Here is a 22,512-nt window from a genome sequence, read left to right on the forward strand (position 1 = left end):
TTAATCCCCCACTCCCCATTCAGCTTTCTCCATTTACAGTACATTTTTTTTTCTTTTGGCAATGCCTTTTTTTTCCTCCCTTTTTTTTTCCTCCCTTTCTTTTCTTTTCTGTTTTTTTTTTTTTTTTTTTTTTTTTTCCCCTCTTTCCAAGAGGCTGGGCTTCCTTTTCTGTCCTTAAGCCCTCCTATTTCCCCCTGCCCCCTGGATGCCTGCCTACCTTTACTCTAAAATCCAGAGGAGGATCCAATACACTTAGTGTGCCAGCTCTTCAAGAGGTATCTAAGGAGGCTGACAGGAGTTTGATGGTCTCTCTTGCAGCCAGTGGCAGTTAATGTGGTCTGAAACCCTCTCTCTCTTTTCTGCCATTCAAACACAGCACTTACTCTTCAAGCCTGCTGCTGCTGCCACTGCCTGAAAGGACCTGAAATACCATACAGGGAATTGTGATTTCTTCTGGGGAACTGGAGAAAAAAAAAAAAAAAAAAGGCAGGAAAAGTCCTCTGGAGATAGCAAAGAAGACATACAGCAACAGCAAGAAGTGGCAAAGCTCTTTCCATCTTGAGCACCGAAAAACACCTACTTTCTCTGCCAGGTGTATGGGACTTAGATTCTCCAAGCACTGCACTGAACTGTTAAAGGTAAGGTGTGCTTTCCTCTCTCTTCAGTATTTTTTGCCTAACTTTCCCACTTCTTTCCTCGCTGCTTTAGGGGTGCAGGCTCTGAGTGCTTTGGTTCTTGCCCTGAGCAGAGAAACATGCCAAAAGTTGTGCAGTGGCTGATGGCAAGTTTTCTGCAGAGCTGCTCTCCTGCAAAGAGAGCTTCTGCCCGAGGAGCCAGCCCGGGTGATGGGGCTGTGCTGCCAGCAGCACTGCGGGGTGCTCCCCAGCCCTGCTGTGAGGCTGCAGAATGCAAACCCACCACTGAGGACCAGGGCTATGCATGGAGCTTTCACTTTTCTGTGGGAAGGGAGGGAAAGCAAGCCACGCGACTTGAGAGTGTGCATCCCGTGCTACAAGTGGGGAGAACAGAGCGGGGATTGCCCCTCTTCTTGTCCTCCAACCCCCGCTCTGAGCTCTCGGTGCATCGGGGTGATGGGTTGCTGCTGCCCGTGGCATTTCTCATCTTGCTGCTGAACTGAACTGTTGCAAACGTCCTAAAGCATTGTGATGCTTCTCCCGGTTATTGCTCTGATCACGGTAATTGCATCGTTATTGAGAACACACAGAGGGTGGCTCAGAGGGAGGAGGAAAAGAAGGGATGTGATCCGGGAGATCTGACAGCGGAGCACGTGTGTGTGGATGGCTGTGAGCAGCGCTCGGCATTGGCAGACCTGCCGGGTGGCATCAGGAGCCCAGCACCGGCTGTTGCCTGCCCTCCTCCTCCGTGCTTTTAGCAGTGGTTTGCATATAGCTGAGCTTTTCTGCAAGAGCAGGCAGAGCAAAAAGTTTTGTCCTTTGGAATCTGCATCAGAAATATCTCCTTTTAGGTCGTTCACCATTTCTTAAGACTTTTCACTTGAACCTTGTGCCAAGTAGCAGCTTACCCTCTGCACGTAGCAGAAAGTGTGCGTTTTAACCCAAACTTTTGAGCCAAAAAATGCACTTTTGAAAAGTTCTCCTACTTTTCTAAAATAACTTTGCCAGATGTGGAAAGGGAGGGAATATCCCATGACGAAACATTTGGGAGAGAGGAATTTCTTAGCATTCCTCACCACTTTGCTTTTTTGCTTCTACAACCTCCAGAAAGAGGATATGGGTTGAGCAGAGGGGACTGGGGATTGAGGTGGGCATTAGGTGGGTTTTCAGACCTCACCAAGAAGAGCTGTTGGAAATTTTGAAAGCTGAACTGTTTGTTTCTTTGCTTTGGTTCTTTGGGGTTTTATTTTCCTGCTCATGTGGTGAGCTAGAGGGAGATATTTCCACTCCCTGATACATTTGGAGATGCTGTCAGAGCATGGAGAGGCATCCCTCCTGCCCTTGCTGGACCAGAGATGTTCCCATGATGTGCTCTCAGCAGCTCTAGTGGTCTCTGGGGAAAAACTCCATCTCTTCTGCTTGAACTCCTGTTTAATGTTTCCTCTAATTGTGGACAAAAGTGGGGTTTGACAGCAGCATGAGGGTTGGAAGGCAGGTGGGCAAAGAGCTCCCAGGAGATAGGAAATTGAGGGAGTGAAGGAGGCAGAGGGAAATGAGACAAGGACGTTAATATAAAGGCTGTAGACCTAGCACCAGTGGAGAAAATGGCAGCTCAGCACTGTAAAACATGACCTGCATGGAGAGGAATGTTAAGGGGTTCTAGAGAAGAGGTTGGATGGTATCCCATAAAAGACAAATGAATGATTGTAAATGTTCAATGCTATGGTGTCGTCCATGTGTGACCAGAAGCCCCAGGGACTCCAAAACTCACTCCACTGCAGGTCTTTTCTCTCCTCTGCTCTCTGCATTCACAAATGGCCCAGGTCTGGTGACCTCACTGCCTCCCCACGCTGCCTTACACACAGCAAGGACGTGAACTGGTGGAGGTCCAGCTGCTCCCAGTTCAAAAATCAACAGGACCTTTCTTAGCTGCCTGAGACATCTTTTCCACCACCATCCTCTGCCATCTCCCTGTTTCTCCCTTTTCCTTGCTGGCAGTGGGACGGCTGCTCCACCGCAAGCCCAGCCTTCCCCATACTGCGTCCTCCTCCTCCTCCCACTCCCCCCGGAGCCTCCACGTGTGAACAAGCCGGGCTGTGTGTGCTGCTCACAGGCAGCTTCCCAGCAGCAGCAACAAAAGCTGTCTTCATCCCAGCTCTGGACCACATACGGAGCCAGAGTGCGACGGCTGCGGAGCGGCCCGCTGCATTCAGGGCTGTTTAAAGAGTGAAAGAGACAGCAAAGAGAGGGAGCTGTTATATATATATATATTTAAAAAAAAAAAAAAAAAAAATCTTGAGCCCAGTGCAACAACGGAAACCTTAGAGTTTACTTTTAAAAACTCAGTGTTTCCTTGTGCGAGGGCTGAACAGCCCAGGCTGTGTGCGCGGCGGGACTGCGGGCGCTGCTGTGTGCACAAGGCAGGGTGTGTGCCATGCCCCGCGCTGCTCTCAATGGGCTCACAGTGCTGAGCTCAAGAAGCTTTTTGTTGGCCTCATGAATAGGTGGGGGATTTGTAATGTTCACCGTGCTGATTTTTTTTATTTTTTTTATTTTATTTTTTTTTTTTGAGATGCTTCCCGGTGAGATTTTTCCTCCGAGTTCTTTACGATGGGCTTTCCCATTTTTTAATAGAAATTTCCACTTCTCACTTGAGTGATATTCTCCTTTCCCAGTGTTTGCTCAGTACAGATCAGGGAGCAAGAGGGTGGGTGGGATGATGAGAGAGGCCAGGATCTGTGTGGGGTACCCCAAAATCATAGAATCGGTGGAGTTGGAAGGGACCCTTCAAGGCCATCTGGTCCAACTGCCCTGCACTGAACAGGGACTCCTACAGCTGATCAGGTGCTCAGAGCCCCATCCAGCCTGACTGCAGTGTCTGCAGGGATGGGGAACCCACCACCTTTCTGGGCAACCTGTGCCAGTGCCTCGCTGCCCTCACTGTAAAGAACTTTTTCCTTATCTCCAAGCTACATTTCTCTTCTTTTATTTTAAAACTATTTCTCTACTGCCACTGAGACCCTGCTAAGGAGTCTGTCCTCTTTCTTACAGCCCCTTTAGATACTGAGAGGCCACCGTAAGATCTCCCCAGATCTTTCTTTTCTCCAGGCTTAACATCTCCAGCTCTTTCAGCCTCCATATGGTTTAGCTGCTGAAATACCCTCAGCAGCCAAGCAGCAGAGAAGCAGACCGCTTTTCTCAGCTTCTCAGCCCTGCTTTAAAAACCCAATCATCTGGGTGAGCTTAGACACATCACGGTTTCAGATGGAGCCACGTTATGGGGACGCGGTCCCATCACCAGAGAAGGAGAAGGAAAGGCAGGGACTTGGGTTGTGCAGTGAAGTCCCAAAGCCACCACTTCTCTGTTCCCGCCATGCAAGCTGTGGTGAAGCAGACCATGAGCCTTACCTTGGTGCGGAGCTCTGTGACAGACGCAAGTCGTGTGGAATTGGGGTTACGTTTTGGGGAAGGAAGGTCTGTGCTGCTTGTCCTGGGCCTGTTGTCAGGGGGGTCCGTGCCGCAGGGAAGCAGTCAGGCAGGGCAGCGTTCTGGCCAGGCGGAGCAGGCCGCGCTCACAAGCTGGGCCCGACTGAAGGCAGACATGCCCAATAAACCCCGCTTACATTAGTGGGAGGGTATGGAATGTAAATATTCATGCTTCAAGGCATAAGGCGACCACTAAATGCCGAGTGTTAAAAAGAAACTTCCTCCTCAGCACTTTCTTCCCTATTTTTCGATGATGAGAACTTTGCTCTGATGTTAGTGATACAGATCTTGTCCAAGACAGGATGCTGGCCTGGACACAACGCTGTTTTCAGCTGGGCTGGCAGTTTCCATGGGCTGTTGGCTTCTAAAATGCCCTTGTGCCGGGCAGAGGACTTGGATGTGTAATTAGCAGTAGTGACAATTACCGAAGGACAAAAGAAATTGTCTGTGATGGCCACAGGTTTGATTTGACAGAAATTTAAATAGGAATAATGTGACCAGAAATTGTAGATATTCTTCAGGGGGAACTAAGAGTAAATAACCAGTGAGCATCTCCCGGCTCATGGACTGAGGGGAAAGAGTTGTGCAAAGAAAACAGGCCAGCAGCTGATAAAGAGGTACAAATGGTGGTATGTATCCCTTCCAGCTGGAGCTCATTCACAGCTCCACTGGGAGAGCAGGGCTCGGCACTGAACAGCTTTAATGCACAGCAAAACCTGCTGCTCCTGCTGAGATCCTAACAGGTCACAGGTAAACCCCCAGCACAGCCCTGGAAATCCCCAATCACTGCAGCCTTCACATGGGGCAGGGCAGATTCATCCCAGCTGGCACAAACTAATTGTATTCAGAGGACTACTCTGGATTAGCAGTGCTGTGATACAGCAGCCATAGACCCAAGTGTAATTAACATGACATCATCTGTGCCACAGATTCAAGGTTGAAATAATCACGTAGTTCACATATTGGAAATTACAGGATGGCTTTTGTGTAAACGATTAACTGTCACTGTTACTTACCCCAGAAAAGTAGTTTCTCTGGTGTTTGGTGTATAAATAATACCCTGTGCCTCTATGGTGCTCCGCTTCAAAGTAATACTTCAGTGCTGCACCATAATGAATACCCTCCCATTCTGTAATGACTGGTCTGCAAATGATGTCTTTTCCCCTCTTGGAAATTATACCATGCAGTTACTGCTGCTATTGCATCCCGTCTGGTTAGTAAATAATACTCTCTCCATACTATTGTATCTGGGGTTTAAATAATACCCTGTCCTCCCGCAATACTTGGCATCTTAGTGTCACCCTGATTCTGCATGGTACTTTGGAGAACAGAGAACATCCTTTTGCTGCTGAACAAATTGCACCCTTCCTCTTCATTGTATTTGCCCTCTCAATATTACCCTGCTGTTTTCTATAGCACTTATTGTATAAATAATACCTTGCTGCCTTGTAGTAATTGATACGCAAGCGATACCCTCAGATAGCAGGGTGCTTGGGCTGCTAATGCTGCTGAACACACCAGCAGGAGGGTGCAGTGTCTGAGACTACTGTGCATGCAGCATGTACTCATTTCTTCTCCATAATTATTCCCATATCAGGCAACGATAGGCATGCTTACATTCCTTCACACTTTTCTGTTTGTGTGACTTTTAGGCGTGAAGATCTCAGTGGCTGAGAAGTAAATCATAGAATCATTCGGGTTGGAAGGGACCCTTATATGTCACATAGTCCAATTCCTCTGCACTGAACAGGGGCACCTACAGCTCAATCAGGTGCTCAAGCTTGGTCCTATCTGACCTTGAATGCCTTCGAGGATGGGGGCATCCACCACTCATCTTTCACTTAGTTCATCTTCAGGGCTGTGCTTCTAGTTCCCACTGTCATACCCAAAGTGATTTACAATACACTTACCACTCCAACCAAGACAGCACTTAGTTCAGTGTGGGTTGCAAAACCTTCCTGAGAAGCAAGATAGGTTCTTGAGTGAGATGGGCTCTGCAGACACCACACTGCCAAGGCAGGTGACAGGCAGCACAGCATTACCTGCAGAAACTTTTTGAAGAAATAAGGGCTGATAACCCTCAGTTGTCACCCACAATCTCTATTGGAAAAGTTATATCTTTCTGTAGAGACTCCATTTCAAAGAATTAGTACTCTTCTGTCCTTCCTTCTGCTAGAGCTACCACATGTTCTCCTTTAGCCAACATAAGGCATGTGACTGAGATGGTAAGCAGGGATTCTTTGGCTAATACAAACCCTCCTTCCACCATTCCATCTACAGAGTAAACCAATGTACTTCATGGATAAAACGTTCAGCCTGTTCTTTCTTGGGTGCCCAGGCCTGTTTGTGTGCTGCTGTGCAGCAAGTGTTTGATAGCTTCAGAATCACAGTTTAGCATCTAAGACAAAAAGTGGAGGCCTACTTGTGCTCAAAATGCAGGCATCTTTCTCATGGTAATGCTGAAGCTCTTCTCATGCCTCCATCCTCTGAATTGGGGAAATAGAAGATAATGAGATACAGTGGTTGGCATCTTCTCTTCAATTCTGGCATAGTGTGTTGCCAATTTCTCCTGTTCTCCAACTCTGCTGCAAGTGCACATGCAGCTGACTTTTTCTGTTAGATCTGTGGTGCCCCATACTTCAGTGATATCTCTCTTATGTGTGCTGTTAATGTAGTTAAACAATAATATTTTGAAACTGATTGGGAATGGTGTCACTGATTGGATTTATTTCCCTTATAAAATTATGTCCTTTTCCAGAAGTAGCTTTAGGGACTCGAGGCCACATTTTGCAGAAGCAGCAAAGTGCCCAGAGACAAAGAGAAGCTCTTCTGCAAATCCCATTAAGCTCCTCACTCATCCATTTGCATCTTTAAATTCTGAGATACGGTGGATGATTTGGCAGGTAATCAGACTTTTACTCAACAATTTGGACATTCCCAGAAATCTTGCGGCAACTATTGGAGAACACACTGTAAGAATCTCATCTGTTGCTGTTTTGTCAAAACTTACAATCAAGATCTTCCAAAGCTCAGCTATTTGCTAATTTTGTTTATGGCCAGCAGTGCATGTTTCTTTCACTCTCTGGAATACTTACATTTTTCACTGCCTTTTGCCACATCCTTATGGTAGGAAATACGTTGATATGAGAGAGCAAGAATGGAGCATCCAACCCAAGGGGAGCAATCCAACATGGCTTTGAACATCCTCAGTGCTGCATAGCACATAGAGCTATGGAGGCCCCAGATGTTGGCTGGACAAGGCTGGGGTCTGCAAGGACTGATATTTTGGGATCAGAACTTATATCAGCCATTGCCCCTCACCTTCCCATTACACTTCCTTTTAGTCATAACTTGAAGCAGGATTGTGTTTGCCAGAATGCTCATCTTCAGTGCTAGAGAATATTTTCGTTATGAAGCTCAACAGCTAGTCTTACTCAACATCGCCTCCTTTATGCAAATGGTATGGATTGATGAGCATTAATGCCACAACGCCTTTCTGTCACAGCCATGGAACTGCCACAATCTGCAGACTGCTTGGTGACAGTGCCAAATATTATGCATGATTAGATCCAGTTCTCATACTGTGTAAGTGTGTAAGAGCCAAGCAGGATTTTCCTTGATGTGTTGTCTTATGGAATTAATTCTTCTGTCTGAAAGCTGAGTGCTCTGTGCAAAGTCGTGGGGATTGGGACTTCCTCTCAAGTGTTCTCCCTGTTGTCTATTTGTTTCAAGCAGTTACATGTCTAGACTAGGCTTTAAAACCAGAACCCCAGTTTGATGTCACAAACCTCAGGATTAAATGGCAACATTTCTCTTGAGTCCAGTGGAAACTGAATCCATCCACCAGATAATTTATCTACCCATCTTACTGGAAAAATTGGAAGATAGCTTGTTTAAGATAGATCATAATCATTACTTGTCTCTGAATGAGTCTTTTACACCGAAAGTGTAAAACAAGCTTTACTTTTTTGCCATTTCTCTTGCTAGTGTACTGTGTTTGAGACAAAATATGGTGCAGCATGCTGTTCCGTCAGTGTCTGAGCGTGTTTGCTGGTTTGAAACACTTTGCTAGGCAGTTATTTCCCCCACAAGGGCATCTGTGTTGGTGCCTTTTGGTTCCCCCAACATGTGGGTACCGTTGGTTTCAAACTGTTCCACATACCTCTGGAAAAACAACATTTTCTGTTGCCTTTACAGAATGCTTCACCAAATGGTGGGCAACGTTTTGGCTCTCCTCTCAACCACGTCTCATACACAGGAATTTATTTGCCTCTCAGAAAACTTTGTATTCCCATTTAATTGCTGTTCTGGTTTCCTCCATTCCTCACTTTCTTTTTTTGAAGGGATGATGTATGGACTTTGCATAGCAAACTAGATTTGGACTTAACAGCATTGTCTCTCCGGATGTCTGTGACTTGTGTTAAGGTTAAATTTCTTTCTACAGCTTGCACCTCACGGAATGATTCTATATTTCGTGTAAGAACCTTGTTTTGATTCAGGATTCTCATGGTCTTCCCAGATTCACATTTGTGCTCTGTAGATTTGGTCAGCAGCATGTTTTATAGGTTGCAAGATTATTGGGCAGGATCTGCTGTCTCTCGGTGAAGGGCCAATTCAGTGGAGCCTTGAGGTCTGAGTTATAATGAAAAGATTATTGATATGCATTCACTGACCCCAGCCTGCAACTAATTTTGGAGAGACCGGTTGTCTCCATTTTCCTCTCTCTTTCAGTGCCATGTCATCATGGTTGCTTCCGAGGTATCACCATCCCACTGCCCATTAAGACGTTGTCCATGTGTTGAGAGAGAGTGTTTTCTATTTGCACAACATACATTCAAGTCACAGAGTCAGGCTGTTATTAAAGGGCAATGTTTCTATTCTTCAGGCTAATTTCACCATGTGTTGAAAGAGAATAGGCCATTCGTTGTGGCCAGTTTTCTGAAAGATGCTGAAATCTCCCTCAGCAAAAGAACAAAACAGTTTGATCTGTTTCTAGACTGAACATTAAGTTCCATATGACTAAAACTTAATCTTTTTATCTTTGCTGCTAATTTCAGAAACTTCTTTTTGAAGGGCTTTCTTGGAGTGGTTTTCAACTGCCCCAAAATAGGAATCTCAGACAGGGGACTGAAGCCCACTGCTCGTTATTCCTCCCTTTCACTGAGGGTCCTCTTTTCTGCTGGGTGGATGAATGCATCACCCAGAGGTTCACATGCGCCTTTCTTAAGAGTCAGGACAATTTCACTTTTTGTCACCTTGCACCTTCCCTTCCAACTCCCCATCAGCTTCATGAGGAAGGACTGAAGCCTTTTGAGGTCTCTGATACATGGACCAGGCAACACTGCTCAGCTGGGAACTACTTTCCTGTTATCCTTGTTTCAGTTCTTTTGTTTTCTGCCGTGCAGTTTGGCTTGGCTCAAAAGCATCACTGACGTAGAAACAAACAAAAACCAAGAGAAAGATTTATTTTCTGCCTGGATCCCCAGTTTCTTTCTGTCCCAAAAGCACAGACCAGGCTGAACCAAAGGCAGGAGTTATCGTTTGGATTAAGTGACCTGACAAGCAAATGCTGTTCAGCAGGACTGCTCCTAGAAAAGAGAGCTGAGCATCCCTCGGTGTCCCCAGTGTGGTGAAATCCCCTTGTTATGATGGGACAGGGCAGATAGCTCCATTCCCCAAAAGGAATAGAGCTATAAACAGAGCCCTTATTGACTGAGCCAGGTGAATTGAGTTAAACACACACTGTATGTCTTGGCTGGGAGGGAAGAGGACACTGCATGCCAGAACAGCCTCCTGGTATGTGAAAGGTTTGAGCATACAGAGAAGGAAGGAACTGTACAGGGACGAAGGGCAACTAGGAGCTGTGAGATGGTGTCAGCTGGATATTGGGTCAATATAAAGGAAAAAGAACCTGGGTGAAGAGACAGCACAAGGAGATTTGAACAGATTTTCAACATCCATTCAGGAAACCCCATATAGTGCCTGGGAGAGATTATCTATCTAACATTGCAGGCATTTTGGTTTGGTGATGCAGCTCTTGTCAAAAGACCTCTTAGATGGCTGCTGTGCTACAGGAATAAGAGACCTGATATAAAAGGTGACATTTCTAGCATGGAGAGATGTGTGAGTAGTTAAGAGCCAGCGTTAGCAGAAGCACCAAACTCTTCCTGACCTCTCAGCCCATCTTTACAGTCTGAATGTGAGGTCTGTGGTCTCAGTACCATTTGTCAGCTGGAAGGCAAAGCAGGCCCAGCGCCTCCAGATCTGACGCTCATAGTGAAAACCTGCTCCAACATGTTGGTAAAGCCTCTGAGCATAGGAAGAGGTGTGTAAAATCCTTCATCAGCAGCAGCAAAATCCATGGTTGCACTGTGGTTGGGGGCTCGTGTTGCTGTTGAAAAGGGTATCTGAAGTCTTTGGTGTAAGCTGGTGATTAGAGGCTTGTGAATAAAAGAGGAAGGGCTCCTTCTCTCCCGGGAGACTCTCTGCTTGCCTGCACAAGGAATACACACTCTAAAGAGTCACAAAGAGTTGGAGCATCTGGAAGCAGGAGCAAATAATAATCTTTTCTCCCTCCCTTGGAAATGAGACCAATCTGCTGAGGAAGAAGAGAGTGTTTTGTGTCAAAAAAATTAAATAAATCTGGAGTTCTGGGGAAAGAAAATTGCCAAGAAACTGTTAGATTTCAAAAGTTGCAGATTGTTTATGGCAAGTAGTAATGTTTTCTTGCACCACTCGTAGGAGGACTCTCCCCTTCCCAGCCAGTAAGCAGAAAGTGCCTGGCCCTCTCCCATGCCATTTGCCCTTTTGTCTCCTAGATCACCTCCAAGAGAGGAACAAGTCGAGATTCCACCTTCCTAGCAAAACTAAACTGTGCATGTCTTGAATTTATGAGACAGGAAATCTATTTGGGAAGAAGGCTAGATCTGAAACAGCCTCATTTAAGTAAATCTAAGCACAGTGTTTACACAATGTCTGGAATTAATGCAGAGAAAACTTTCAGGTGCCAACTTTGGAAAGAGAAAATGAGGAGCAAAAAGAGGCCAAAACTGAACCCGTCATGAAGCTAGAAGCTCTTCCTCCAGGTTGGATAGGAGGTTGTTTTTTTCCACAGTCAAGCACCAAGGGTATGCAATGCATTGTAAAGCAAAGACTAGATAGGAAGTGATTGCCCACTTGTCACCTCTGTGTCCGTGGGATGGTGGTGTGAGGGTGGTTGGTGTTACCAGCTGTGTGCGTGTACAGCATGGACGGTTTCAGCAAAAGTCATGACGTTCTGCAGAACAGCAAAAGGAGGTATCTTAGATAGGAGGTAATGGCAGCCTTTATGTCCTACATGTGGTGCATATTCACATGTGAATGCAAGCCAAAGCTATGCACAGTATTACAATGATACCAACCAGGAACGTGATCACACTCCTTGTCGTTAGCATGACTCAAAATGCAGTTATTGCAGAGGCCCTAAAACCATGCATGCCACATGAAATCTAGCTCTCCCCTCAAATCTCTTAGGTTTGTTCTGTGATTTTCCATGCTAGTTTGATGTTTTTTCTACCTGGAGTAAAAGGAAAAATCTTCATAAGTTGTGAAGCTGATATGCCAGGGACCAGCTTCAGGATGTCTGTTCTGGCCCTGCCCAGTGCCTCATTAAGAGAATTTTCACACCGCATTTCCAGGGCAATTTGGGGTAGCAGAGTATTAACAGATACCAGACTTGGACAGTAACTAGTAAAGCCAGCAAAGAGCTTTAGGCTTATGTCTCTGTGCCTATGGCTTCTGTACTGAAACAAAAAATCCCACAGGCACAAGCGAAGTTTCAGTCTACTCATAAAACAAGTACAAAGTCAAATTCTGTACAAGTAAATGTTTCCTGCATAGCATGTGCACCATTCATGCTCTCCAGCAAAGCAATGAGCCATCCCCTAGATGGAGCAAATAGCTGCTGTCCACCAGCTGAGCTTTACTTCTTTTCTATCTCACAGCAACTGCAGAGAACGAGCGTGCCTCTTTAGCACTCACGTCAGAAAATGTCACTTGGAGAGCCTGTTCTCAGATTCCTTGGAACATGGCAACTTTCACGTGTGACGTGCTGGAAGCTTCTGGTGTCCTGGGTGCCGCCTTCTGTGTTTTGGTGGTTTTGTTCCATGTGTCTCAGAGAGAATTGCTCAAGGCTGATGGCAGGTCCACCAAGCACCTGCAGATTGTTACGTACGTTCTCTAGGTTATAATGGCTTACATGCCTCCTGCTTCCAAAAAACAAATAAATAAATGACTGGGTGACAGTCATTCCCACAGATGACATATCTAGGAGGAAAGAGATTTCCAAGTTCCATTTCTTCTTTGTGGGTTACATTCCACCTTGCATGCTGAGGGATAAGGACCGATTACCACTGCAGTGCAAGAAGAACCAGGTCCTAAGGAGGCTTTATGAAGAGCATAATCATCCTCTCTTCTCTAAAAGCTGGACTTCAAGTTGGAATGGTGCTCCAGGCTCTGCTACTTGAAATGACTGAGCCACACTATGAAGGTTCTCAGCCAAGACATCTGTTTCACCTGGACTAGTGAGAGTTTTGAGTAGGAGCTTCAGTGAGCCTCAAAGGCTCATTGTTCCCTTGAATTTAGAGGCTCTGTGTGCTGTTTAATGCAGCTCTTGTTCCACACTGAGCAGACAGAGCATGGCAGCTCTACCTTAGTGCCGATGCTGTACCTTGCGTGAGAGACTCCAGCTGTTGTCTCACCACAACAGACATGTCTGCCCTTTCAGGGTCAGGAAAATTGCCAGTGTGTGTTGCAAGTAACAGCCAGCTCTGGTTTTTCTGTGAGATCAGGTTGTTTTTGGGTAGCCGATGGCATGGGCTTCTGCTATTCTGGAGCAGAAGGCCCATATGTTCGGCTTACTTCTGATGGAGAGGTGCTGCTGAAATTAATGGTGATGTAGTGTAAAACCAGTATAAATTAGGGGAGAATGACAGCCATTCTGTGGTAGTTACCAGGAGAGAGAGAAATGCTTCTAAAGCTTTTTGTGTTCAGCTGAAGGTTAGTTGCAGACTGTATGTCTGAGCTTGGGTCGATAACTAGATCTAGCATTCAACTGTTCAGGTGTTTCTAAGATTTCCTTTGGATTTTACTTGCTGAAGGCTTGTCCACATATCCTTGGGTATTTTGGCTCTTGCTGTAGTATAAGTGCAATGCAATTAAATAAACAGCCAAATTATAACAGGCTGGAGATTTTACTGAAGGAAAGGCCGTAGTGACACTGAGAAGGGATAACTCAGAACCAAAATCTGTTTTCTGCCTTGTGCACGAAGCACACCTCTCTGCTGTCAGTTTGTCATCTCCTGTGGCAATCCAAGGAGCCAATGCTGCAGAACCGTTGGCGTGAAGGATTCCATCCCTTGATGACACAGTATCAGAGCAGTTATGCCCTGTGTCTTTCTGACTGGGGGAAAAAGGAGGTTATTGTTCTAGGGACGATTTCAGAAACAGAACAGGCAGGAGCAGCATCCAGGCTGCTCTGTGCATAAAGACCTTACTCTCAGAATGGTTTGGAAGCCAGACAAAATGGAATATTTCTCCTATTTTCTTTACAGCTGAAAAAACATGAAAAATCACAGGAGTGCATTTATTACCATATTTCGGTTCCAAAGTTTGCCTTGTTTAAAAAAAGAAGAAGAAATAAAGCGAGTTTTGCCCACCCCCCCTCATTTTTTTTTTTCCCCCCTTCCTTCCCTCCCTTTTCCTGGACCAGGCTGAGGTATATTTAACAGAAAAGCTCTCAGTGCTGCACAGAGGCTGGGAACACGCAGAAGGGACAATAAGGTGTTTGTTCACGGAGATCATAGAGCAACGGTCTGTAGTTTTACGTGGGAGAGGAGAAACCACTCTTGGGCAGACATTGGGCACGCTGTCCCAGTAGAGCTGAGAGCCCTCCTGGTGCCTGCTGGGTGATGGTGCCTCCTCAAACCTCACCATCCCCACAGCTGGGGCCTGAAAATAATCATGCTAGATGAAGGTATCCTAGGGAAACTGTTTTCCCTAATGGGGAACAAACAGGGGATGGAAAACCAGTTGAGAAGAGAGAACACAAGGCTAAATAAGAAGTGCTGGTTTTGAGTCTTGTTCAGGAGCTTCTTTATATCCACGGTTTTGAAGGAAATGTTGTCTTTGGAAACGCTCTTATGCCCAGGCATATCTTCTAGTTAATGAGTGGCATTTTATTAGCTGCCAGAAACAATACGTAAGTGTATTAAAGGTCTTCCAAATCTGAGAAACAAGGAAGCTTGAAGTGATTCTTCCAGAAAAAAAAAAAAAAAAGGACAACAGCAGGATTAAGGGTGATGAAAATAAATTTAATTGCAACAAGAGTGATTAACATGGTATGGAACAAGCAAAGGCCACGGGAGAAACTGCAGATGGGGCTCAATTAAAATAAACTAGAAGAGAAAATGCTTTCCAGCAAGCAAACAAGTTAGACTGCTGCAAATGGGCCATCTGGCTATTTTCCACTGTACAGACTTACTGTGTAGGCACTTTGTTGGACTTTGACTGCTGTGACTTCTCTTTTTCTTGCTCTCTCCAGATTCTTCATTGCTTTGAAAAGCTGGGGACAGGGTTGGAAGAGTGAGGGATTAAACCTGTCTGCACATATGTGCACACTTTGCTCCACACACACTTAGGTTCTCAAATAAACATATTTATATGCCAGTTTAGGATAGTCTGCACACAACCTGATACAGAAGCATGGCCTTAAGGAGTAAAATAAAGTGGCAAGAAACTTCAGTAAAAGAGATGGTTGTTCTCTGGGGCAGAGACATACAGAGCCTCCCAGCATTTCCTGACTCTGTCATTTTTGGAAAGGCAAGAGCTTTTCCCGAATTCTTACTGGCCTGGGCTGAGCTGGTCGCTGGTTAGGGCAGGTAGGATAGCTGGGATTTTTGTGGCAGTTTGGTTGGATTATTGCTCTGCTGCTTGGTGCCCTGTGCTGGGATGGTTTTCCTGCTGCAAAGGGATACCTGTGATGTTGTATCACTTGTCCCACCTCCTCCCGTCCTCCTGCCACAAAAGCTGCTTGCTGTAGCTGTTCTCCCAGCAAAAGCAATTAGAGCTTTGCAATAAAGTCATTTGCAGGACTAGAAGGTGCTCTGTACCACGGACCTTGTAGAAAGCATAACATGATCACAGTTCCTTGTGTGTCAGGCTGTGAAATGATTCTCCATTAGCCTTAGGGCTGTCCAGTCTTAGTGCACACCCTAGAGAGAGCTCCACCAAAGGGTCTGCAGAACTTTTCCTCCAAGTGATGTTTTCTACTAGAAGATAAGGAACTTGGAACAGAGTTGAGTTTGTCAGCAATTACCTGTTAGCTTCTATGGGCTTAGCAGCCCACCTTTCGGTAGAAGACAGGTTCATTTGTTAAAGCAGCCAGATGAATTATTGCCAGAAACCTGTGTTATTCATGACACACAGGGGAGAGGCACTGGCTGTATCCCCAGTGTGTTGCTCAGATCCACTTCTCTTCTTATCCCTTCAGCTGGGGCCATCAGGAGGATCCTGAGCAGGATCGAATAGGCAGTGGAGCTCTCAGTCATCAGCTCTGAGGCACATGTTGCATGGTCTGGTTTAGATGTTGAGGAGTGTGACCCATTTTCGTGAGCTGTGCAGACCACGTCTCCATCATTTGCACTACTGGTGTTGTGTCAGCAGGTTGTTGTCTTTACTTATTCTAATCCAGAACCGCCCCTTGAAGCAGCACTTTGCTCATTATCGTGCACTTGGCCATCCCACTGGAGACATGCAAACGTTACAGCATGGAATCTCTGCCATACAAATGGAACAAGAATCAGAGGCACTCCCAGTGCTGCAAATCCCAACCAGTGCTGTGTGCAGGCTCAGGGCCAGATCTCTTTGGCATGCTTACAGGGAGTGTGAAATGGAGATCAGCATTGGAAACAGCACCCTGATGAGTAGGCTGGGTTTCTTACTGGCAGGGAGTCAATGTATTGGAAGAATACACTCAAAATATTATTACTGTGATTTGTTTAACCGCTGCTCGCAGGGAAAAGCATTGCTTCTGGGCTTCTATTGGATAAAGGGAGGTTGGATTTTTTTCCCTGCAGCTAAGCAAGCTGTGAAGATATTGTTTGTCTCAGCTGTTAACTTACGAGGCTATTTTTCCATGTGAAAGATCAGCATAGAGTTTGAGAGAGTCCAGGAGTGCATGGGCTTGTCCCAAAAGTTTAAAGGTATGCAAAAATGCTGAGGCTGTTCAAGCTCTTTGCAATGCCTCATGTGTTAGCAGTGACTCATCTGTAACCTGGAGATGTTCTCTAAAATACAGATTAAGCCCTTATCCATCTCCTCCGCTGGCAGCTTACCCCTAAATCTCTTTCTCTGTCCTGATGCCTCTCCTGGGCAGACCTGAGGGATGGCTGGCTTAGGTTGAACAGGAAAAGCAGTTAACTTTACACTATGAGTTTGCCTTCGATTCTATAAGGCTGTTAAAAAGTTTGCATGATATTCATGGTTCTTTGTACTGCCTAGAGCCAGGCAAGATGAATAATACAAGAGCAGAGATTGGAACACTGATATATTTGTATTCATGAATTTTTATGTCAGAAGGAATCATTCTGGGCTGATCTCCTGGGCATCTAGACTCTTCAAACTTCACCCAGCTATCTCTGTATCAAACCCAGTAACTTACTTTGCCTAAGCCATATCTTGCAAAAAGGTCTCCAAGTATGGATTTGAAACTACCGAGGGATAGAAACTCCTTTGCTTCCCTTGGCACCAGTTCCAGTGATCCATCAGCCCATGTTTAAAATGTGGGCTTTGTTTCCCATTTGAATTTGATTGGCATATGGTTCCCAGCTATTAGTTCTTGTTATGCCTTTCTGTTAGATCAAAGAGCCTTTGCTGAGGTTGATGCTTGGACTAGTTGATCTTTTCCAACTTCGTGTTTCTATGATTATCAATATTATGCATCCTCATAGCACAGAACCCCATGAAAGACAAACCTTATCAAAATCTAATTACATTATGTTACAACCATGAAGGCAGATTTATCAGGCAGACTTAGAATTATACCAACCAACAATATTAAGCATGAAATCTTGATCTGTTTTCTCTGCAAGTTACTCAGCTAAAATAGATATGGTACGTATTCTTCAGTGCTTAGTGAATTGAAGGCAGTATCAGATTTTCCATTATTTTTGCCTGCAACTGATGCCAGTCAAACCAGAGGTTCTTCTTTGTGTGTCACTGCTGACTGTTGGCACGGTGCTCTAGTGTTCAGGACCTGCTCAAGTGCTCCAGCACACATTAAAAATGAACATCAGCGGGCCAGCAGTTTATGCAGCCAGCTCTTCAAGGACTCCTGAGTGTGGCTGATTTCATTCTGTTTGGCCATAGCAGATGGTGTTTCCAAATCTTGCTTCTGAGGAGCAGAAGGCACTTCTCTGCCCCCAGACCATCCCGTGCTCTGTCTCTGCTATTGTCCAGCTTCTGGGTGCCAAATCCCTTGGCCTCTTCTGCATCACTACAGCATGACAACTGTCTTTGTTTCCCCCTACTGATGGCCAGTACCATGGCTGTGGTTTGTTTTGTTCCTAGTAAATTGATTATACATGTATAAGTCATTCCTAGCTAAAAGGGCACACAAACACACACACACAACTCCTCAGTTTGTCCTTGAGGTTGGCACTTACTGGCATTTTTGTTCCCAGGCCCAACAGAAATTGAGATATGTCTGGTTACATAGTACTACAAGAGCTTCTCTGCCAATGTGGTCCAGAGCCCCAGTCTGTCCTGTTTTTCTCCAGTATAGCTGTCTCTATCAACTAGAGACTTCACAGAGATGCCATTCTGTGATGTATCATGTTGAAATGAATGTGTGCATGGAGGTCAATTTTTCAGCATCAAAAGGCTAATGCTGGACTGTTCAGGAAGAGGGGGTTTTTTGGCCACACATTATGCCAGTGATTCTATTTGGAGGCCCTTTCTTCTAGACTGATAGGTTCTATACTCAGGACATTCCCTGCCAGCTGGGATCTTTCTAGATCACGGAAGAGAAGTGGCCAATATTTGGACAGGTGACCTCAAAGGAAACTCCAGTGATTCAGAAGGTGTGGTCCATCCTGAGTCACAGGGGAAATGTGGTGCCAAGCAGCGTCGTTTTGCTGGAGGACACAGTTTTCATTGGAAATATTAAAACCAACTTCAGCACTTGCAGCTGTTTTATATCTAATGATATGGTACAGAAGAACTATTATGAATGATAATCCGTTTAGGATTAATTTAGTTGGTCTAGCCTATATTGCTTCTGTCATTCATTGTCTGTAGGATGCTCTTTTCTTTTCATAAGCTTTCTGAAGTATCAGGTTGCTCTGACTAGCTGATGGATCCTGACAAGATATTTATTGTATGGGGCTGCAAGGCCTGGAATTACATCGTATGGATTCCCCATATCCATTCAGGATCCATTTGCATGTAAGTCTGTGTATGCTGTCATTGCAGTGAGTGGAACTAAAGCATTGCAACCTTTGCTTTTTCCATTTTATGGGGACAGTTTTCCCTTTAAGGTGTACAAAATGCATCCAGACATCTGGTCCCAGAGCCATGTTGGCTTGGATGGAAGATGCTGGTCATGGGCAGCTCCTGCTGTGAGCTGGTGCTGAAAGCATTGCCCTGTCCCACTGCATCACCCACAGCTCCCCTCTACACAAACATACAGCTGTTACAAATCCTTTTTCCCTGTGTTGTTCCCAGCAGGTAAACTATGACCACTCTACTACTAGTGTTTGTGTGTTTGCAAGCCATCACCACAGCTGCCTCCGCAGAGCTCTCAGGTACGTGCTGCAGGGTGCTAGGAGCCAGCACTGAGCAACGTGCTGCACACTGGCCCCACCACCAAACGGGGACATCTCTAGGTGTGCCCAAGACTTGCTGTGTGTATGCATGGGGCCCTTCTTTAGATGGGTGCGATGCCACCATCTGTCGTTGTTATTGTGCTTGAGAGGATGGGGAGACAGTTCAGTCGAACATGGGTTTGTGGGGAAGTCAAGGGAATTTCAGCATTCTCCCTTTCTTCTGCCCTATCAGTTGTGATCTCATGTTGTGGACAGCAGCCACACTGCGGGAGGCCCCTTCACTCCATTCATCCCCACATTTGGCGCTGCTCCCAACTCCCAAGAGCAACCATGGAGCAAGGGAAATTGTTGTAGCCTCCGTTTCTGCAAGGCTTTTTCAGCAGACTAGACAAAAAGGGTACACTTGAATATGTGGGTGTAAGAGGCTCTCAAAGCAGATAGAGGCACTGCAGCATACGGAAGCCCTGGATATTTAGGATGAAGTGCATTACTGATGTAACCCTTGCTTTGTTTGGGAACCGGCAGACAGTAGCGATGGCCTGGAAGTGAAGATACCTGAGCAGTCTCCCCTGCGTGTTGTCCTGGGAAGCTCCCTGAACATCCCCTGCTATTTCAACATCCCAGAGGAAGAGGACACCAGTGCTCTGCTAACCCCGCGGATCAAATGGAGCAAGCTTTCCAACCAAACAGAGATCGTCTTACTAGTGGCCACCGGAGGGAAGATCCGGCTCAATGCAGAGTACAAGGAGGTGATCTCCTTGCCCAATTACCCCGCCATCCCTACTGACGCCACCTTGGAAATCAAGGCGCTGAGATCCAACCACACGGGGATTTATCGCTGTGAAGTGATGTACGGGATTGAGGACAGACAAGACACAATAGAAGTCCTGGTGAAAGGTGAGACCCTGCCTTTGCTGCTTCCTCCCACGATCTGGCCTGGGCAGAAAGGAGAGAAGGTGCTGCTCTCTTCATAAGCACCAGCCCTTCTGGTCAGGTCACACAAGGCCAAGTGCAGGTGAGCACAAGCCCTGGGCCAAGTATTTATTCCAGCAGAGCAAACAAAACAGTAGAATGACTCATGGCAGAATATGATGCCAATAAACTGACTCCTCTGACAAGGTGAGTTACAGAGACGGCAAGATGATGTCTTGGCAGGAGGTGGAGCTGGATATTCTGGGCCATTGCTCAGAGGAGTGAATCAGGAGCAGGGCTAGTGCAAAGCCTTTTAATTCTTCCAAATATTGCAGGAGAAGGGATGCCCTCAGCTGGACAATTAGTCTGTTCTGGATTTTTTTTCCCCACAGCTCATTCTATTAACAAGTGAATAAAATAAGTAAAGTTAAGGTTCCTACAATCCTGACCTTTATCAAGGGTTTTGCTTTCAATGCAGGCCAGGAGGATAGCTTCCACCACAACGGGAAAAACCAGCAGGCTTCTGCTGGTTTCATGCACTCGAGTATCCTCATCACAGTCCCCTCGTTGCCTCCTGGTGAATTTTCCACTGAACTGGTGCCAGACCAGAGCATACAGACAGCCATCCTTTGTATAGAGTCCTGTTTATTAAAACAACAACCACAAAAAAAAACCCAAAACTTAGATACCTTCAGAAAATCTACAGACCTTAAGTGGTATACCTTGGTATAAAATGTCATGTGCTCTGCAAGGTCCACCAAGTCACCCTTTATCTTAAACTTACCTTTATCTACCCTTTATCTCAAACTTACACCACCAGTACACATAATTCATTGTTTTTCTCCCCTTTCTTTCAATCCCTAACTCCTTTGGAGTTAAAGGGGTTGGTTGCCCTCCAGCAGACGTGTCCATGATGGCCATTATGTTTTCCAGGTGTCGTGTTCCACTACAGAGCAATATCCACAAGGTACACCTTGAACTTCGAGAAGGCAAAGCAGGCCTGTATCCAGAACAGTGCTGTCATTGCCACCCCTGAGCAGCTGCAGGCTGCCTATGAGGATGGGTACGAGCAGTGTGATGCCGGCTGGCTGGCTGACCAGACTGTCAGGTAAGGGGAGATAAAAGCCACTTTAGGGAAGGTATTTGTAACAAAGCCACTGATGGAGTATGGTTGAGAAGCAGTTGGGAAATGCCAAGAAGATCCACAAGTGTGGCTCAGCCATGCTGAGTCCTGTGTCCCCATTTGTGGGCACCTTGGTCTCTGATGTGTTTGGCTTGTTCTCAAGACTGTCACAGGGAAAGCAGGATGCTACTTCCTCCAGCCCTGTGCTGCTGCCCCATCCTGCTTCTATGCACCTTGTCCCCCAGGTACCCCATCCATCTGCCTCGGGAGCGTTGCTACGGTGACAAGGATGAGTTTCCAGGAGTGAGGACCTACGGTGTCCGTGAGACAGATGAAACCTATGATGTTTACTGCTATGCAGAGCAAATGCAAGGTGACTGGGGGGTTCTCACTAGATGCAGAAGCAGCCAATGCTCTGCTTGTGCCTAGTCTAGACAGCAGGGCACAAATGACCTGGAAGATGACAATTTACAGTTGGAAATCACATCCCCCAGCAAGGCCAAATGTTCTCTACATTCTATTTGGAAGACCTTGGATAATTTTACTGTTAAATGATTAATGCAGCATAGAGGGTGCAGTTGGTCTAGCCTCCCACAGAGCCATGGCATCCCACGTGTCTCTGACCATCCATTCCAGGATGTGATTTCCAGAAGTGCCCACCATGCACACAACAGGGATCCACTGAATTATTCAGCACATCGGAATTGAAATTGGCCCTTTGACTCCAGATAGTTAAGGAAGTCTTCTTCCAACTAATTTACTCCCTAAGACCCCCTTTATTCTGGTCTTTAGAGATAATCACCAACATGAGGCTGCAGTTAAGCTGTAGGACACAGGACTTTCATTTTATCCAGACTCAGGAGTGGGAAGAAGATGGGAATTGGGATTGGGAATTGGGGTTGGGAATTGGGATTAAACTCAACAGCTAACCCCTGTGCTAATGGATCTTGTGATTGCAGGCAAAGTCTTCTACGCCACCTCCCCCGAGAAGTTCACCTTCCAGGAAGCTTTTGACAAATGCCACAGCTTGGGAGCTCGCCTGGCCACCACGGGCGAGCTGTACTTGGCCTGGAAGGATGGCATGGACGTGTGCAGTGCAGGCTGGCTGGCTGACCGCAGCGTTCGCTACCCCATCTCCAGAGCACGGCCCAATTGCGGAGGGAACCTGGTGGGCGTGCGGACCGTTTACCTGAACCCTGCCAACCAGACGGGGTACCCTCACCCCAGCTCCCGCTACGATGCCATCTGCTACAGTGGTGAGTGCTCTGAGTGATGTCTCCTTGCCCACGTAATGAGAAGGAGCTCCTTGTCTGCAGCTCACTTAACCTGGACATATCCCTAGTGCGTTTCCATCACGGTCTTCACCGACGTTTGTCTGCTGGTTTGAATGGGGACGAGATGGGACTACCCCAATTTTTCTTTCAAAACCATTCACTAATGCAGCCTAGGAGCATGAATTAAAATAATTATAGTCATTCACACAGGCAGATGGGGG

At 46.1% G+C, this 22,512-nt stretch overlaps 1 protein-coding gene across 1 annotated transcript in view; it reads left to right on the forward strand.

The window, feature by feature from the left end:
• The first annotated feature begins 223 nt into the window (after positions 1-223).
• The window catches only part of ACAN (aggrecan), a 44,435-nt gene continuing 22,146 nt past the window's right edge, over positions 224-22,512 (forward strand). The window contains exons 1-6 of the mRNA XM_052672188.1: positions 224-638; positions 18,885-18,961; positions 19,508-19,879; positions 20,828-21,002; positions 21,263-21,390; positions 21,977-22,273. Of these exons, the coding sequence (XP_052528148.1) occupies positions 18,892-18,961; positions 19,508-19,879; positions 20,828-21,002; positions 21,263-21,390; positions 21,977-22,273 (1,042 nt within the window). The 5' untranslated portion in view covers positions 224-638; positions 18,885-18,891. The remainder of the gene's footprint in view (positions 639-18,884; positions 18,962-19,507; positions 19,880-20,827; positions 21,003-21,262; positions 21,391-21,976; positions 22,274-22,512) is intronic.

This window comes from Tympanuchus pallidicinctus, unplaced genomic scaffold, assembly GCF_026119805.1.
Source record: "Tympanuchus pallidicinctus isolate F22 unplaced genomic scaffold, pur_lepc_1.0 scaffold12, whole genome shotgun sequence".
NCBI lineage: Eukaryota > Metazoa > Chordata > Aves > Galliformes > Phasianidae > Tympanuchus > Tympanuchus pallidicinctus.